Genomic DNA, 20,037 nt, shown 5'->3' on the forward strand with positions numbered 1-20,037 from the left:
GTGCCTCGCCTTACTTTCTTTTAATAAGAGAAATTTAGAGCGTAGATAAAAAAAGCAAGCGTTGCTCTTATAATAGTTATTTGAAGAGTAATCTCTGTATTACATTTCTGGGTGGCACTTTGTTACTTTGTTTCAAAATATTTTTCAAGTTTGAGAAATTGTGGTTCAGGACTCCTTCAAGAATCGAGTGGCACACATCAAGAGCCTGCTGTAGCATTGAGGTTAACTTATTACAGAATTCGTATTTTTGTTAGAGTGTTTCCAAAATTCTGTCCTCAATTTATCATTCATTATTCTAAAAACCACTGACATTGCATATTTCTGGATTTCCTGCACCTGAGTGACACCTCTCTCACTCAAACCATAGTGAAAAAAATATATATATATGCCGGGCCTGTGCGAAGACGCAGCACAGTTGCAGCGAAAGCTAGACAAGTGTCCTTTCAGAGCCTTTTCTAAACACTTATTGGGTAACTGCTGCAAGCACACTTGCTGGGTACCCACTACGGCATTAATAATAATAAAAATTTCTGGGTTGTAGCCTGGCATTCACTATGCTATCCTTCGTCATTCTTCTGAGAGGCATAGTATCCACTAAACACTCACGAGGAATTTTGTGCCAATTGTTTATGCAGTGGCTGACGATGATGAGGAATTATGCCTGAAGCGGGTATGTGCCACAGCTAATGTGTGATCAAGAACAAGCTTTTGTAGTGGGTTGGAGTATTGGATGACCCACTTGTTATGCTATTCCCATTGTGTGACAACTATTTGTTTTTGTGTTGTTCTAAAATGCTTTATTACTCATAATAATATTACTCATTCTTTCTGTGCTACACTTTTACTCTCTTCTCTCCTCCCACTCGATTCACTTTCCCATCCTCTTGCTACACTTTATTATACAAGGCTATGCTGTACAGCCAAGTGGTTAGGACGCTCGCCTTTGAATGAAGGGTACGCGTGTTCGGAGCCCACCTTGTAAAGAACATTTTCTTGCAAGGCTTTTTTCTTTTTTTTACATCTTCCTTTCTGTCACTCCATTTCTTGTTTGTTTGTTTCTTTCTTTTTATATGCCTTATTTCACCGATCAGGGTTATTACAGGCCATGCTGTAGCGGTGAGTAGCGAGACTCGCTCATATTCTGGGGTGCATACCTGTTCACAATGATGATAGTTTTCAGGCATGGTCGTAGACGAAGGCAAAGACCAGCTATACAGTGCACTGAACAGTAGCATAGTGGAATTGGTTTTCTGTTTGCATGTGTGAGACATTTTCAGATTTTTCTCACTTACCACTGGGTGCTTATTCAAGCTTTGCCTTTGCCAAATTTTGCTTTTGCAAAAGCTCACAAAATCAACATTAACCAGACAGGTGCAGCGAGAATGCGGAAAGCAACTTTAATCACATGAAATATTTACAATAAGCACAGGCATACAATTCAACATACATCTGCACCTATTTAAATACAGGCCTACGTGCTTGTATTTGTTACTGTGGGCATCTCCATTAATTGTAATAAATACAAGCACACTTAACAAAGTTTGTGTCAATCAAGAAAGCATGCTTCTTTTCACTTACTGATCGCCAGACATCACACTAAATTAGTAAATATAAGCATATTTAGAAGTTCCTGTTGCTAACTGAAGCATGCTTCTTTTTCGTTACTGACCCCGAGACATCAGCATCAACAGTGAACACAAGAGAACTGGTCATTGGACGGCATAGAAATCTCCAGAATGATGGGGTCAACGGCATTTGTTACCTGGTAGTTCTGGGCCCACAAAATCTTTGAATAGGCTCGTATCATTAATGTCGAGAAGCAGTAGCTTGTATGTGTGCTTGTAGACGCTTCAAAACAGACGGGGAAACCTTAAAGTTTCTTTAACTTGGGACCTTAATAGTGACCACAAACATCCACAAATGTAGTGGCATTTCCCCCCAAGCATTAGATTATGCTTTATATTAACTAACACAGTGACAGACTGTAATGATCCATATGTCCACTACAATCTGTTCCTGTGTGACTGCAGGTTAAAAAAAATATTGCACCCTTGAAACTTTACGCCCCAATGTTTATGCTTCAAGGAACACTAAAGGCAACTATTAAGTCGACGATTGTTGAAATAGCGGCCCAGAAACTTCGTAGTGCTACTTTTATGCCAAGGAAGGGCCTATTTTGAAATAAAATTACGTTTTAGTAGTCCGCATCGGTTTAGCGCACTTAAAATTACCCACCCCAAGAAGCGAACCGACCGGACCGATTCATGTGACTGTTGCCGTGCACAACGTTGCCCGGCTTCTAGTAGCAGAAGACCGAAAGCAGCGGTAGCCACAGCAGCAACAACGGCCATTGATCAATTTCCTGCCATTTGCTTCGAGATTGTGGATGTGTTTTAACTGCGCCCCACTAGATGGCACCACCTGTCCCGTATAACCATGCGAAAATTGAATTTTCGAACCACTCACGCCATTCGCCATAGTAACGTTTGGCGCTTCTTTTTGCCATGAATCAAGCAGAAACGAACAAGCAGCATTTTATTGCGTCTCTTAATGCATGGAAGGTTCTATATTTAGTGCAGTTAGATCGATTACTAGTGATAAATTGTAGGTGGTCCGTCTGATTTCATCAGGATCATTTTGAAAATGTCCTACTGCGGCACTTGTGCTGTTGTGCACTTACTTTATTTCTCAGTAAGTAGGGCACTGTTGTTGATAATGTTGTCGTTTTAGATGTTGTCATACATTGAGCTTTCACTCTAATGTAAATTGTTATTTGACTTTAGTGTCCCTTTAACTTACAAAATGCTATTACATCCATCTTGAATCAGAAGAATATGCGTACTTTCAGTAGCAAATGTTACACTCATCCAGACATGCTTTTTGTTCACATTTGTTACACTTCATGCCAAAGAGTCTTCACTCTTGCTGTTTTAAGTACTACTAGTACAATGGATGAGTGCTTCCTAGATTTAATGCAAATTATGTTTGGGAGAATAAAAATTTTTGGCAGTATGTCAATATATATATATATATATATATATATTTAATTCTAATCAATAAACATTTTGCTTAAGACCTAGTATAGTCTAGACTGGCATAAGGAAAAACAGCAATAAAAAACCGAATTTGATTTTGCAGAAATGAATGGCACTGGTATGATACAGAATTGTCAAATGAAACTAATGTGTCCACTTTCACATTCAACACTGCAAAGTTATGCTTGGACTGCAAGCAATAACCAAACTGGAGAGGTTTAACTATATTCATTCTGATATAACAGAGTACAAGAACAGACTGTTAGAGATGCAACAACTTATGAAAATGGTCCAGAATATACTGGTGCAACACCTGAAATGGTACTTATCATGAATCTACTTGTGGCTACCAACTCTGATGACACAAGGTTGCATTGAAATGCTGTACAATAGATACAGGACAATGTTCAGTAACACACTTGTTCCACACAGCACACAAGTCAATGTCTGATATACTTTCTGCTTGTCTGAGTGGTCCACTCAACATTGTGTACACGGTTAATTTTACACATCAGAAATTGTAACTTAATGCAATGCTGAAGTTGGTGGCGGAGAAGTACACCACATTTGATTCAGTCAAGTAGATATTCAAAAGTAGATATTGCTGGAGCCTCTAGTGACCATTATGATAAAAGGCTGAATTAACAAAGGTAGCTGGTTAAAATATAAAGGGAAGTATTTTCCACAGGTTGGGTTATTCAAAACTTTAAATTAAGCAGATGTGTTTCTCAAACCTTGCATGTTGTTTTCTGATAGCATTTGTATTACTCATAGATCTTAACCCTTCAAGTGCCAGCTTAAAAAATAAAAAAAAAAAAACATTTTTTATTGTGTAGCCCTTCAGAATTTTTTGTAGGCAAGAATAATAACAGCATGCGACTATTACATTGCCTCTCACGTGAAAAGAAACTCACTACTCTGCACAATCACAGAGAAGTGCATAGTCCGTTTCCAGGAGTTTTACTGCAGACTTCCACACTTAGCAGCCAATTGTATGAGCACTTAGCAGCATCATGCTTATGCCATTCCTTCAGCCATATTAACATGCGTCAAGGACGTGATGAATACTTCCTTGCTACAAAAAAAGCCTATTGCTGCTGGTGGCTGCAGACAGAAAGCCTTCAAATGCACTTGCGCTATAATAAAGCTTCACAATGTTCATAGTGACTCTGGTTTCCTTGATATGCTGTGTTAAACGTAATAAGGAGGAGAGTGTGAGCCATTAGAAGATACTGAAACAGTCAATGTGAAAGCTCAGTGAGGTGAAAAACAAAATGTCAACTACATACATACAGATCTGGCACCATTTTCACATGTTTGTCCCTTCAAAGTATTGCTGGTTTGCTAAGACAGTGCCATTAGCTCTGCAAGAATGTTTTGTGTGTCAACCAGCAGAACAACTTCACATAACTTTTCATTCTTTGGGCACTGATCTTTTGCTACTTATGGCACTGTAAACCACAAACACTAAATATAACTGACAAATAACTGTAAATGCAAAATGAGAACAGTTGTTGCTGCATTATTAAAGCTTCTCTTGGCACTTAAAGGGTTAAAGAAAATTCCTTTCGGACAACCTAAATGTCTTTACACCATGGTAAACATTGTAGGTTACAAAAGTGGCACTTCAAGCACACACAGCACAGACATGTGACAAATGCTTTTTGAATGTTAGAATCTTGAATCAACAATGGGTAGCACAGTGAAAAGTCCCAACACCGCGACGTACCTGTAATGTGAGGCTGTTAGCTCCGACATCAAACCTGTTCCTTTTCCCTGTTTTTATTACCCAACACATCAATAATAAGAAATTCATGCTTACTTACAATACATCATTTATGCTGTCAACCTTCTCCAAAAGTGGTTTACGTAAAATAAACTACTCACTTTCCCAAATTTTTACAAAATACTAAGGCCGATTTGAAAGAGTAGATCAAGCATACTGTTAGTCTAGTTTTTTGCAGGAGGAATACTACTGAGCCATGCTTTTAAGCATATCGATCAGTAAAGGAAGCTTCCCTTAAAACGTGGAGGTTATACAAAGGTGGTTGAAGGATAAAACAACCAAAGTGACGCACGCACACAGAGGTGATGGATGAAAAGGCTTGGCTTTATTCCTGGCCACAACCAGTCTTAAATATATGGAGATCATTGTTGGATCAATGGTTCTGAAGAGACGTCAGGTTAACGAGAGGGCCGAACCATGTATGCACATGTTGATGGAACAAGTGCAGGCAATGTCCCAAAGTCTATCATACCTGCACTCTGCACGCACACTGGCACATTTGACATGAAGTGGACATGTAGCTGCTGCCCATCCACCCTTTTATTATAATTTCTTCCTTACACAAGCATGACACTTAAAAATGGAGTGATCTGCTCGCCTCTGTTCACAGACGTCCTCATTGCACCTTTCGCATCCGCCCCAGACCACCCAGAAAAAGACTTAGTCGTGTTGTCATCCCTTCATTCCGATGACTTGTGTAGGAATGCCTGCGCAGGCGGGTGTCCCAATGTCACTGAGACTTCATGGACACAAGCTTCCGTTGCCTTGTCCTGAAGAAAAGCCAGCACCATATTCGGCATCAAGTGACACATCAACAAAGCATCACAATCATTTTTGGCTGGAAGAGGTGGCAAACATTCTAAATTAAACTCCCCCTTTCAGATTATACAGAAAACCACAGCATTCTACAACGATTACAGCAGAATTGCTCATAATGAATTCCAAAAGATTATAATTCATGGTGTTCCATTGCTTCAAGCACATAAATCGCCCTTCTTTCTCATATGATGCAAGCACCCACTTTGAACCAAGACTGCCAGGCAAGCACTCCTCTTGCAAGCATAAAATTTAATGGTTGCTATAGATAATACTTATCTGTTAGTGCCTCAACTACTATTAAATCCTGTTCAAGCCCCCCTTCCCCAACAGTAAAGGAAAATCCAACAAGAATTGACGGGGGGGCCCTTGCTCAGTCACGGATCAAAATTCATGATGGCAGAGGTACAGGTGCTAAGAATAATGGATGCACGCCCATATTTTTTATTAGATGCTTCATTGAATATACATGCATTCACTGCTTTTATTTGCCATTGTCAGGTAAATAAAAGCAGTGAATGAAATGGTGCAAGAAGAGGGGGGGGGGGGGTATATTTCAAATGACCCCAAAAATGCAGGGAAGTGCTTGCTCAGGATTTTACGGTATAGTGCACACATGACAGACACACACTCTACCTTCATCCTGAATGCAAGCACACCTACTGCATACAAAGCAGGGACCACACACACACAAAAAAAAAACTTTTGTGCTATTTCAGCCCAAAATTTTGTCTAGGATTGTTCAAGAGTTATGTACCAATATTTAAGGACTTCCCATATGATGGCACAACAGCAAGCCCACTATTGAAAGTGTCAACATGCACTGGTCTCTGCAAAAGTGAAGAGAAAGTTTTAAAATATCTTCAGTTTATGTACTACATTAGCCTATTTTTAAAGCTGTGTATGTTTATGCACAAAACTGATTATTGGTCGAGATTTCACTGTATGACTTTGCCTGAGATTTAGTTACAGTACTGAAAGCATAAACTGTGTAAATTTAGCATGCATGCTATTTATACTATGAGAACTGCTCATACGGCATTTGTGCGTTCAGCACAACCAATGCTTCAGCTGCATGGTAAAGTGCCTGCTGTTGTGCTTCTTTGGAGATAATTGTTAGGATCCCGGTCTATGTGTGATTAATAAAATACAGGGTCAGCAATAGGACTTTTTTTTGCCTTAAATGTCATTTGTAGTGCATTAAATTTGTGATAATAAAAGGATTTGTATTTAACATTGATAAGTTCTCAAGCACAAACTGCTGCTGCAGTAAAGAAGCAGAAGCAAAATACCAGGAAACTGGGATAACATGCTTTCCGAGTATAATCCCACAGTCCTCTGCAGTGCGTGGAATTGTTTATAACAGTGTATGTAGTTGTTGACCCTTCATGAACTTCTATGTAAGTATATTACAACAAGTACTACAATTTTTCTAAAACAAACTATAACAGAATGGCTTATACAGGTACGTGCATGTACTGTAATTAGTGAAAGCAATCAAAATACTGTCATTCAACAAGTTGCATATTTGCATTAAGCATTACTCTTCTCTAGCTTGATGAACAATGGTTAAAAGCTACATTACTGAACGCCAAAATATGATAAATACACTCAGTAATCTGACACATCACACACGGCAATTTCGGCACTAAATTTAAAAATGAAACTTTGAACTTGATTTTCTCCTCTATCACTGAACCTATGATGGTGAAAATAACTACTTTAGAGTTCTCAGAGTAAAATATGACGAACTTTATTTAAAGATCCGGAGAAGTGCCACCTCTTAGGGCGACACAGCGGGCCGCTCCCACGTGGGGACAGTTAAACCTAGCCTAACCACCGCATCACAGGCTCTCTGGACAGCCCAATGTTCATGCTGATAATCCAAGCTCTTGAGAGCCGAGCTCCATTTTTGCTCTGCGGGGTCCTTATCCGCACGTAACGAGGGGCACCATCAAAGCATGTGCTCTAAATCGCTTAAGAGTAAAATTTATAAATCTAAACTGATTCATTGTTTCTCTTTGGTATCCCTTTAATAGGGCCCTGCTACACTTTTCCAGCAGGGTCAAAAAAACAAAAACACTGCTGATCAGTAGTCAAGGTTCCTGAGAACATGCGAGCCAAACATTTTAGCACAGCACACAGCCTGAAATTCACAATTAATTCTCAAAATCTGCTAAAAATCGCTCTCAACAAATGATGCCATAAACCCAAAGTGTACGACCATTTGGTTGATTCTAAGATTTTGAGCTGCATAGTTACCATAGCTGCTGCTAGATTCCAGCATGTGCCCATTTGCGCGATCAAAATCACACTGAAAGTAAGCCGTGAACTCAAGAGAGGGAAGAAAGACCCCCCACCCTCCTCCCAAGTCATTGCTTTCAGTGTGCTTGCTCGTACAAAAGGAGAAAGAAAGCACTTGGCAGTGTACAACAAATCCCAAAACTTCACTCGTACTTGATCCAGTGTAAAAATTTTTCACAATCTACTTATGAGGTAATAAGCTCTTTTAATGAAGCCATTAAATATTGCAGTGTCCCTTTGTGTTGCAGGGTCCCTTTTAAGAATGTAACCTCACAGCATGGCACAATAGTGGTAGAGAACTTTATTTACACAGTATAAGCCAGTCTGAATTGTTGGGCAGGGTTGTGCCTAGCAAGTACTTCAACTTCAACGCCCTCAACAGCATGCTCCAAGGGCCAGTTGAAAATAACTTGCTAACTTAAATACATTTTACAAGCACGCCCAGTTCTCTTTTTTTCTCTGAAAGACTGCAAGAATCACCTCTTAGTGCAGTTTCACCTCTTAGCGCAGTTTGGCACAGCTATTACATCACTGGACTCTATGAGCCACGTAACCATGCCATGATAAAATCTGAATAGAATCGCAGTATATATAAAGTTTGCTCATGAAGAAAAACAAGTGAAACAGCACAAAAGCGCTATTCCAAAAAAGCCATAAAGTCGGCAACCAGTGGCCACAGCTTATGAGGAAATAACCTGCTCGCCATTCCCACACAAGATAGTCCCAGAGGTTCACATGAGGTGAGGTAAATCAGCCATCAATTGAACAGTTTCACGTTGTTCAGAGTGTATGTTCAGAGTGCAGCACAAAAGACTTTTTGTACGTCAGTGATGCATCCCCTGCATTCTATGTTCGTCCATGCCACCAGCACCAACATGCTTCACAACAATAACATGTGTAAAAATGCTTTGTGTGAGACAAGCTTTACATGTAGAGAACTGCAATATGGTAGAGTAACACTATCTTTCAAGCACATGCAGCTGTTGATAAGTGTGCATTTGATTAGGCTGACTGAGAATAAAATTACTCACACAGAAACATGCTGCAAAAGAACGTGATACAGCTTTGCAAAGAATAGTACATGAATTTTCAATTTGGCCAGTTGGTCATTTTCCCCAACTTTATCTATAGTAACAACAGAGAATTCCCTGACAATTACCAGACTTTTCCAGATGCCCAGAATTTACCCTTTTTTTCCAAGCTGCTTGGAAAACTTGGACCTGGAAGAGGAGCTTTTTTTTCTCCGATCTGCTGTTTTTTTTAACTCCCCCCCCCCTTTCCATACACTCACACCAACCACCCCCCACCTACCCCCCTTCCCCCCCCCCCACCCACACACACCAGTCTTCTCAGTTTAGCAGCACATAGCAACAATAGACTTAGAGCAGCACTCAAAGGACGTACCTCGACTCAGTTCTGTAGGAGGTGTACTCGAACCACATCACATTAGGAATCAGAGTGGTGTCTCTCAGCATCAGCAATTCACTGAGGTGCCTATGATTCCAAGAGTACGAATCTGATTATTAGAGCACTTCAATAGTTTATCAAACATATATGTAGCAAATAAAACTACCACTGACATACTCAAGCCATTGCATGAGAGGCATTACAGTAAGTGCAAGTCCCAATGTTTCTTGAAATACAAGGTAGGAATAAAAGAACAGCATCAACATCCTAGCAGCATAATAACAGGAAGACATAACTTGTGCTTTGCCTAGTCACATGTCTAAACACTTCTACTTCACACACCAGTAGTCTTATTACCTTGGTATTGGTCTCTCTCCTTTTGTCAAATTGATAGAAACAGTGATAGGCATGCTACTGCTAAAACGTAGAAAGCTACATTGAACAGTTATTGCAATGAGGTGCTTCGCTTCATACATACAATGTTTCTTGTACACGTTCACTGTATTTGTACTAACTCAAGGGCAGATCCAGGAAGGAAGTATGATTCGAATGTCGTGAGCGCCCCTCCACCCTCCACTCATGACAAGTCACACCATCATACGTGCCAACTGGCTGGCAAGAGACCAAGAAACCACCGCCAACTTATCGGTCTACCTCTAAAATAGAGCCAGCGTGTCGCAGCCACAACCAATTTTGTTCGCTCAAACCACGGTTAAGAGCAGCACTTCGAACAAAATGGAATGTATGATACTTTCTTTATTGCAAATACTCCAATGGGTGTTTTTGAAGACACCCGTGAACTTTGCATTTCCCATTTTTTTACTATAAGTAATATTCAGCACTTGAGGTGAATAATCCTAACTAAAAACTTAATTATAAAAGAAATTGTCTGTAGTGCACACGCTGGGACAATAAGTGTGTGGTGTGTGTGTGTTTATAGGGTGTTTTTTTTTAGTTCAGATGACAGGCGTTTTTGAAACTGAACTCCACATCAAGACGGAAATACTTTGACATAAGTAACAAGACACTATTGCAACTAATTAACAAAAATACATTAACATTTTTAAGTTATTGACGTAAGGGTGGCTGTTTAATTCCAAAGTTATAGTCCACACCAATTTATGACATACCTATTTTTTTTAGAAATCGTGAATGTTGCACATACTTTGAGATATTCATCATCGAACTTGACGGCGAAATCAAAACTGACTGTGGAAGGTGCGCACGAAGTGTGGGGGAAGACAGGGCATAACATGTGGCAGGGAAGTGATGAAATTTTAATGAAGGCACGCCAAAGCAGAGCCTGGTCAGAAAAATCAGCAAGCATTCTGAAATATGCCAGTCGACAGCTTAAGCTAGGCGTACCATGGGTGGTGCTTATCCATTTCTTTCTTAAACTATAAAGAGGAACGAAAAACTATTTCTACTGCCTGCAAGAAGTGTTACAGTGGTTGCCCCAAAGTTTTATATGTTTCCCAAACAAAGAAAAAGTTGCTGTTTTGGTTTTCCTATGCACAGTTCGACAAAAACAGATAAGCACGAAAGACTATGCGCAAAAGTAAGGCGATGCGGTGACACAGTGAGATGACTTGCAGCTTTTCATGAAAACACACGAGCCGCAGCACACAGTCATTCGAATTTTTTTTAAACTTTCATGTGATGGGCAACTCCAGTCTGACGTAGCACAACGGTTACCACGCTCGATGCACGCCTCGAGCGATTAGTTTTGATTTCGCCAGTCTAGTTCAATAATGAATATCTCCTACATGCAACAATTGCGATTTCTAAAAAATAGGTATGTCATAAACTGGTGTGCACTATAACTTTGTAATATAAACACCCACCCTCAAATCGATCATTTAAAAAGCTAATTAACAAATGTTTGTTAATTAGTCACAACAGTGTCGTGTTAACTGTGGCAAAAGTATTTCCGAATCAACATAGTTTGTGCGCAAAGACGGCAAGAGCTTTACGTTATAGAATTTTTATAAAAAATATGTACTGTTTAAAAAGAAATATATATATATATATATATATATATATATATATATATATATATATATATATATATAGCAAAAACATCTTTTTAAAACAAGAGGTTACACCTTATGCAAAACAAGTGCACTCATTTAGCGAATTGGCCAAAGTAGGATACCATAGCAAAATATGTGCAAGGTGCTCACCAGGAAACAATTCGGGGGTAAAGCGGTGTGAGTATGAACTGGGTTAAGCAGAACCAGAGGCAGGCAAGCAGAGAGCCTATCAAAGCTCCCCAGCACACCTGTGCCCATGTGTGGTATTCCAGGTACACTCTGCAGACACCAAAAAAAAAAAAATGCGCGTGAAACCACTGTGACATGAAGCAGAGGTCGATCTAACAAGCCCTACTGATGAGCAGAGAAAGTAAAATGCAGGTTGCTTATAAGAATGCAGTTGATTGTAAGAATCTTCGCTACTGTAGCTGCACCCTTAATTAAAACTTTAACACACCTAAATGGATTAAAAGTTGCCAATAGAATAGAATCGTTCAGATATGGACAGTATACACTTAAAAGTTAACCTCTTCACATGCAACAGTCTTCCACTTCAACTTGTATTCCATACCGTTACAGATGCAAAAGCTGCACAATCTAGCTACACCACCGTTGTCTAGTTTCAAGATAATGAGTTTGTTTCTGCACCTTTTCGAGTGACCACTCAGTCTTGGAGTGTGCTTCTTCTTACCACTGTAACTGAAGTCTCATCAGGCAGATTATATGCAGCATGCCACAGCTTAATGATGATGATGACAATAATAATAATAATAATAATAATAATAATAATAATAATATTTAATAATATTAATATCTGGAGTTTTGCACACCAAAGCCAGGATATGGTTTTGAGGAATGCCGTAGTAGAGGAGTATGGAAACTTCAACCACATGGGACTCTTTAACGTAGACCTGATTCTAAGGGCCTCCAGTGTTTTACCTTCATAAATGCTATCGCCATGGCCAGGATCGAACTTGTGACTTTAAGGTCAGCAGCCGCTGTACCACCGCGAAGGTTATGCCACAGCTCATACAGAATGCACACACAGTATTGCACTTCTTCAACACAATTGTTACAGAGATGAGTGCACAGTACTCAAGGATTCAAACGTGACATAAAACTTTTAGTATCAGCTGGTATCAGCAACTGCTTGAGATAACCACATCATGTCACCACAATTATGATCTCTAAAGATAATGTTTGCTCTTATCTACGCATTCGAGTTAAAATTGTGCCAATATGACCTGAACTGAAGATGGCATAAACGAAAGTATCTGGGATACTTAGTCCTAAATTTTCCTGTTTCAATCTATCAGTACTGTACATCTTCAAGGCAGACATATAAAGTACAGTGTGGGAAACATGCCTGATCAGCCTTGTGCCATATGAATACATAGCCACAGCTCATTTGAGAGGATGCCTCTAAAAAACTCTAAAGGAATCAAATGAAATCAATACCCGCTGCACCACTTGAAGTGTCACCACCACATTATTCTTAACCTTTGCTGCAGTCTTCCCAACCTTGTCATCCGACAGATTTTCCATTGAGTATCGAAGCTTTAAACAAAAAATTTTGAAGATGCTTGAGCTTCCACTTCAAGAATAGAATGCAATAGCATAATTGAACCCTGTTCACATCGCATCCTGAATCACTAGCCTGACTACCGTTCACCCTGTGGACACCTAGACCACGCAGCAAGAAAACGAACATCTGTGCACCCGTAGCCCTTTCAAACTACCCTAGAATGCACACTGCAAGTACAGTTGCAAAGTGCCCACTATGTTTTAATTCTTTTTTTCACGAGTTTTTAAGGTACCCACTACGCATCTATAAGAAAACATGCCCACCGGTGCGTCTGCACACATTGATGCTGCTGCTGATAAAGATAATGAATTTTACCTCCGTCCTTTGAAATTCGCATACCTTTAAACCAACCACTCATTTCACAATTCATGTCTTGATGTACAGTGTGATTCTATGCTTCTGCTGCAATATGACATGTGTAATGACACTCCTCGCACTACAAAATGTTCGTATAGGATTTTTCTCTAAAGAATCTCGAGCATGGGGTCGGCTCTATGGTAGAACACCGGCTTGCCACGCAAGAATCCTGCGTTCGATTCCCGCACGAACCGAACACTCTTCAATTTATTTGCATCTAAGTTGAATTTTCGCTCACAACTAACTAAGCCAACACCAGAATTTCTGTGAAACAAGCTCTTTTAACAATATTTGCGTTAATATACATTTGGCCAGTATCACATAGTAGACCATATTCATTTGCAACCAAAAGCAGCAAAGTTCTATTTATATGTTTCTTAAAAGGGTCCTGACACAAAAATTTGTGACAGAGATAGCCTGCAGGATCAATTCCCGTGAGCATGCGTATTTCATCTGCAAAATATCACCAGTGAATAGAGCTTGCAAGGTATTTTAAATTAATTCTGAAGTTTGTGTGAGCAATCGACTCTATCACGCTATTGACACCCTCAAAAGATACCCTTGGGGACCCCCTACTTCCCTCACATGACCACGCTGCAGCAAGTTGTGCCGACGTCATAGCCACCATATTTTTTTGTTGTTGTGTTTGCTCCAGCAGACTATTACTCGGCAGTTGCTAGCGAGTCCGTGGTCATGATGCCCAAGTTGAAAGCTTTGCATTTAATGACATTGCTGCCCCATTTCCTCTTCGAAAAAACTTTTTGATGCGAACCGTGCGGAAGTGTGTCACAGTTCTGTGTGCTGACATGATGGAGCATTGGACCCGCTAGGTGGTGACAGTTGCACCCAGTGGCTTGTGGTTTTTGAAACTAAAACTGACACTGGTCGGTAATAACGAGCCTGTAATTAATTATCAGTCACATGCCGAAAAAACAATGTGTCATGTTATCCCAAACAGGCCCCCAAAAACACATTGCAGCAAAAAAAAAATGCAAGGCCAAAATGTTTGTGTCAGTACCCCTTTAAGAAACTACGTGAAAATCATAAGAGATTGGAAGAAGTTTACTATCCAATAAAACCTTTTTTTCTTCATAATGTCTTCGTTTTTCATTGTGAAATTACAATTCACCATCTCCTTAAACAGACGTGCCTTTCTCTTTCCCATTGACATAGTATCACAATGCACAAAGCAAGATTTTGCACAGCAATGTGACACGTTTAAATGCAAGCACACAGCCACAGTCCTATAATACAGCTGTGCACTGCTCAGATGAGTGCACAAACAGCCTGGGCACCTTATCTTGGAGGTTATCTGTGGGAAGTGCAAAGACTGTGCAAGCTGGCTGGTTGCTTGATGCGTACGGGTTTTCCTGCCATGTGCCCAGTTTTGGAAGTTGCACAACAGGAAGTTTCACAGCCACATTAAATATGGAAGGCCAGGATGGTTCCTGTTGCCTCTCTTGGAACAGTATACGCAGTCTACAAACACTTGCAACTTATTTAAGCCACAAGTAGATCTACTTTTCCACGACTCAGCCTATGCTTTGATGATGTGAATATATCACGAGATGTTTGGCAAAAAGAGGAAAAACAGCGCAAAGATGATGAAAAACAAGATGAATAGGCAACCATGCTACAGCTGTCCCTTCTATTGTTCCATTAAATTTAGTGCCATGTATGTATTCTACTGTCATGAATCACTGAAATTCAGACATGATTCTTAATAAAATTTTTCTGAACGTAAGCAGACCTTAGGTACTGGTGCCAGTGCTCTGACATGAATAATAAGAATATATGAGAATTCACATACTTACTGCTGCAATTGCTAGAAAAGGTTTGGTCAAAGGAGATACATTACATATGCTCACTCGTAAAAAAGGCACACAGACATGTTTCCTGCAAATAGTACACATTCATTTTCATCTTAAACAGCTTTACAATATTTCCAACTACTTCATTAAAATGTTCTGCATAACTACCACAAAATTACACAAGGCAGTAGCACTCTGCTTGCATTTTGTTAGAGATACGTCGCCTGGAAAACAATTAGCCGCACCTGCTGTATGAAACAGTTCCTGCCAGCAGGAACCAGCAGATTATCACAGTACACTTCCAAAGGTTCTCCCAAGGGCAACTGCTATTGCCATGGTGCAACCTGCAAGGACGGCATACTTTCAGAGCAATGCATGCCAAAAAAATATACAGGCAATCAACTGTTACTATAAAAAGCAGGCTCACCGAACAATAACAAAGAAAGCCAGATATGTTGCCACAAACCACATGAGCTGAGAATGACTGGATGGCATGCCGAACTCGGTGAAGTTATCACGAGCTACACATAAAAGAAGCAAAACATCAGTGATACTATGGAGCAAGCTTACTTTATGTTCTCAAGATGAAGCATCTTCAAGGAGAGAAAAAAATTACCTTTGTATGGTCTGGCTTCCTTAATTACATGCTTAAGTACAAAGTTTATGGCCTCACTGAGTAGAGTGCCACACAAGAATGTGATCTGAAAAAAAAGTGGCAGTGAATTTTCATGGAATAGCCATAATCATATTATTAGTGCACTACATCAAGAGCCATTACATTGCAACTTCTGCTGTTATAAAAGTATTGGAACACCGTGGCAAGAGAATTGTCGATATTACAGTTGCAGCTTTATTAGATAACTCAGCAGCCATGTTTCAGTACAGAATATGTTACATACTAGTTTGTCTGTGCTTTTGCGATTATAAATTGTGCACACATCTTATTATCATACACGACATTCTATTTCCTTTTTGTTGCACTGTGCCGTCTTTAATAGGCCCATAAACAGGCCCTGTTGCAAGTTTTCGTTTTACACTGAACATCCAAAGCATCCTCTGGAAAGCGTTTTACAGGAATAATTTTGCAAATGCATAATAAAAGAAAAAGGATTAATTAAAAGAGTAAGCAAAACTGGAGAAATCTGGCGCTTCACCTTCAAGATGAGGTCGAGATAGTGTGATTGGGCTTTGTGTGCATCGCCTTCTGACCTGCTAACCAGCTTCGATTCTCAGTGCATTCCTCAATCTTGCCATAAGGAAATGAATGACCGTGACATGTAAGATTGACCGTTTTTACAAAGTATCACTCAATACCTATTTCAAGCACGGTTGTCAAGTGCCCACTATGCCATTATTATTTTTTTGCGAATCAGCCAAAGGCCCACTACGCATCAGTAGGGCAACACGCAAACCTGTGCAGCTGTTCACATTGTTCAAGGTTCTGCTTATGATGATGATTAGATGTTCGAGGGCTCTTTAATGGGTGGGCCTTTAAGACACCCACTCGGTCCTCAATTCACATATTTTGACACCTGGAGCAACTCTACGCTTCTGCCATGCAATATATACACTCCTTCTACTATATGACATTCATATAGTGTTTTCTTCCAAAGCAGATTCAACAAATCTCGTGGCTTTGTGGCAGGACACTTGCTTGACCCGCAGACAGCCTGTGTTTGATCCTCACTCAAACCTGGAAATGTTTATTATTTATTTGATTTGCATTTTTCTCAATTTTTCAGTCATGAACATGATTTTTCACTCGCAACCATCGATGCCAACAGCGACGTTCAGATTTCTGCAAAACCAGCAATGCAGAAAAGTAAAAAAAAAAGTGTGAAAAACGAGTTTCTTGTTTTTCACTCTTATTTTTTACTATGTTGTACCAACATGCCCAAGCAACCACTTTAGCTCTTTAATGCTATTGTGTTAAATTGAACTGCCCTGTTACCATACTACCAGGGTGCAGAAGTCAATTTCAAAAGTTGCTGTGCACTGCTCCAATTTGTATTTGTATCACTTATGGCATTACTTGCCAAACTCACTTTTTCTCAGTTTCACTAAATTCACTTTGTAAGCTATATTATAGTCTTTTTTGTTGTTCTAGTTATTTAGTACAGCACCAACATTTTTTTTCATAATTCGCTACACTTTTTAGAGGGGCACCAAGTTCTTTTCCCGTTCTATTACAAAAAAAAGTATAAAGGCCCATCTAAAAAAAATTTTTTTTCACACCAAAACTTTGCACAGATACGTAAACATGATGTTATAAACTATTTTGTTGATATTTGATGCAATATCACTCAATAAAAGTTTTCCAAACTTGCCATGTGAAGTCTCTAGCTCCTTTAGAACACAATGTCGTACATTTTTACAGTACCAGATTGTCAACCAAAGATTACTCATCTGTTGCAGAAACTTCATATTGCGTGACCACCTGTATTTTTGTCAACAGTTCATGGTGGGGGAATTAGTTTTCTTTAATCTCCACCACTCGACAGGTGCGCGCACACAAAACCAAGTGAATATGCCCCACTGTGCTTTTGGACACACTTCTCTTAGCTCTCCCACAGACTTTCTTAATTATTCAATCAGAAAAACACATGAATTTTATAAATCGGGCCCACACTTGGAGTGATATGTTCTTCACTGGCTTTAAGTAATGAAAAGTCGTACAATTTCTTTAGCTTGGAACAAAAGCATGAAAGCTAAGTAACTTGCCAGACCTAAAATGAATTGGAAGCAGCCACGCAGTTTTGGTGAGGAGGCACCCATTGCTTAAACGTTTATGTCTTACTAAGATTTTGAAAAACCCACAATTTAACTTTTTACTTGAAACTAGCTTTTTGAATGGACGTTACAATTGCCAATTATTTAATTTTGATTAGAAGTATTTTTTATATGAAAAAATATTAGATGTGTTCGCCCCACCATTAAATTTATGGAAGTCTTGGCTTCTATATTTGGCTTGTTTCGAAAAAATTATTGATAATAAAAAACTGACCCTTCAAAAAATAAAACATATTTCAGTGTGTCCTACGGCCACCTAAAACTTGATGCAGAAGTTTTAATATTTTTATACTGACAGGTAAAGCAGTGCCTATTAAAGCAATGACTTTCACTTCATACCACGTGCAACCACATATCCGAGTGCATCGCAGTAACCAATAGATGCCAGCAGAATTTCTCCATATTTACTTATCATTGGGTGCCCAAAATGACAGCCGGCACAAATTGATTGATTGATATGTGGGGTTTAACGTCAACCAGCACAAGTAGCCTTGACAAAAAGTTGCTAGTACTCCAAAAAATTAACACTCTTTTATTGACTGTATTCACTGTTATCAAATTTATAGGTGTGGCCACAAAGAAGTGTTTGTTTGGTATCGCTGGGGTACGTAAAACATGATGTTATGCACTTCACTATGCCTTTAGCAAACTGTTCCTCGGTTTGCCCAGCAGTTTCTTGTGTCACTTGAGGGAACCTACAGGAGACGACTGCTGGGTGAAATTCTCTTAAGGAATTCTCCTGGCTGCTAGTAGAATGGCCACTGCCTTCTTTATACATACTAATATTCAACAAATAAAATGCACTACATGCAGCATTTAGTACACTGTTTCAATTTCACACTTTCTCGCGGCTTTTCCACTTTCCAACAAAACAGAGAACACATTAGTCAACTCTACAAGTGTATCCAACTTACCGTGTGCAAATCTCTTCTGAAAATGACTAGCGTTCCAAATGACACCAAGATCACCAATGGTGACAGGGAAATATAAGCTAAAGTCTTCCCCAGCCAGTCACCTAAAAAATAAAAACACCGCAATTGTGATGCCGCCTACGTCACCTTCAATAACGCCCTGCTGCCATACAACTTCGTCATACTGATGCAAAGTGCGGGGGCGGGCTCGTTGGTATGCCATTCCAAGAGTGCTTACAGCGCAAGAAATGACATGGGACAACGAGCCCAACAAAATTTAGCGTTATATCTTCTCGGAACATGTTACTTCTACAGTTACCACCCGAAGCATCGCTTTTGGGTTGACTGATTAGTTGAGGGGATAAAAACAAAAAAAAAAAACAAAAAACCCGAGAAATGAGTAGCTTTCTTACACAAGTTCGACTTAAAGCCCTTCTATACTGCTGTTGTCCGCCACATAGGTGGTTAGAGACCGTCGCTCAGATGAAAAAAGGCAGTGTCACTGAACACGATTTAAGTTCGACCAACAGGTAAGTGCAGTATGATAATGTAAACATAATCGACACTTATGTTTACACCATCGCACGCGCCTCACATGATGTCTTTTCAATTACTACACAACAGCGCTCTGAGGTGCCCTCGGCAAAGCAAGCAAAAATAACATCTGCAAAGCTTAGCTCTTTTCATATTCGTGTGCGCCCAGACGAGACACGAAACACGCCAACGTGGATAAGTAGTTCAGACCACTGTTCAAACGTCGACATAGCAAACAAATATTTGCGCACTGATAGTTTCCCTCTTGAATGAAGTGAGTGGTTACAAAATCGATGAGCATACTATCCGGTAAATAAATTAACGACGCAGTAATTCCTTCCTCGGAAACGTAACGGATGCGATGCGTCTGATCACTTTTCGATTATTAGTCACAGGAGCCGTCAATCACGCAACTATTGACGAGGTTTCTAGCACCAAAATGAATACTAGAGGTAGTCGGATAGAGTCTATAGACTAATTACCGGCAGGGTACTCGACGTGGGTCAGGGACAGCGGCACCCATGATCGAATTTCGTTGTCAAAACCGCCAGGTACCGGACCATCCCCAGGTCGACCACCGGCCATGTTGTGTTGGCGATTTTCCCGCAGAGGCAGCGTTATAAACATAAATGCCACTGCATACGACGTCCCAAAACCCGCTTGAAAAA

The 20,037-nt window shown here is 39.8% G+C and overlaps 1 protein-coding gene across 1 annotated transcript; it reads right to left on the reverse strand.

The window, feature by feature from the left end:
• Window positions 1–1,372: 1,372 nt before the first annotated feature.
• LOC119161446 (dolichyldiphosphatase 1) lies at window positions 1,373–20,005 on the reverse strand. Its single transcript, XM_037413914.2, has 8 exons — window positions 19,852–20,005; window positions 18,839–18,939; window positions 15,751–15,835; window positions 15,562–15,655; window positions 15,380–15,478; window positions 11,532–11,660; window positions 9,346–9,435; window positions 1,373–5,591 (listed from the first exon to the last, which is right to left on the reverse strand). The coding sequence occupies exons 1-8, from the start codon at window positions 19,994–19,996 to the stop codon at window positions 5,552–5,554; spliced, it is 783 nt and encodes a 260-aa protein (XP_037269811.2). The 5' UTR covers window positions 19,997–20,005; the 3' UTR covers window positions 1,373–5,551.
• Between the last annotated feature and the right edge of the window lie 32 nt (window positions 20,006–20,037).

This window comes from Rhipicephalus microplus, chromosome X (genome assembly GCF_043290135.1).
Source record: "Rhipicephalus microplus isolate Deutch F79 chromosome X, USDA_Rmic, whole genome shotgun sequence".
Classification (NCBI taxonomy): domain Eukaryota; kingdom Metazoa; phylum Arthropoda; class Arachnida; order Ixodida; family Ixodidae; genus Rhipicephalus; species Rhipicephalus microplus.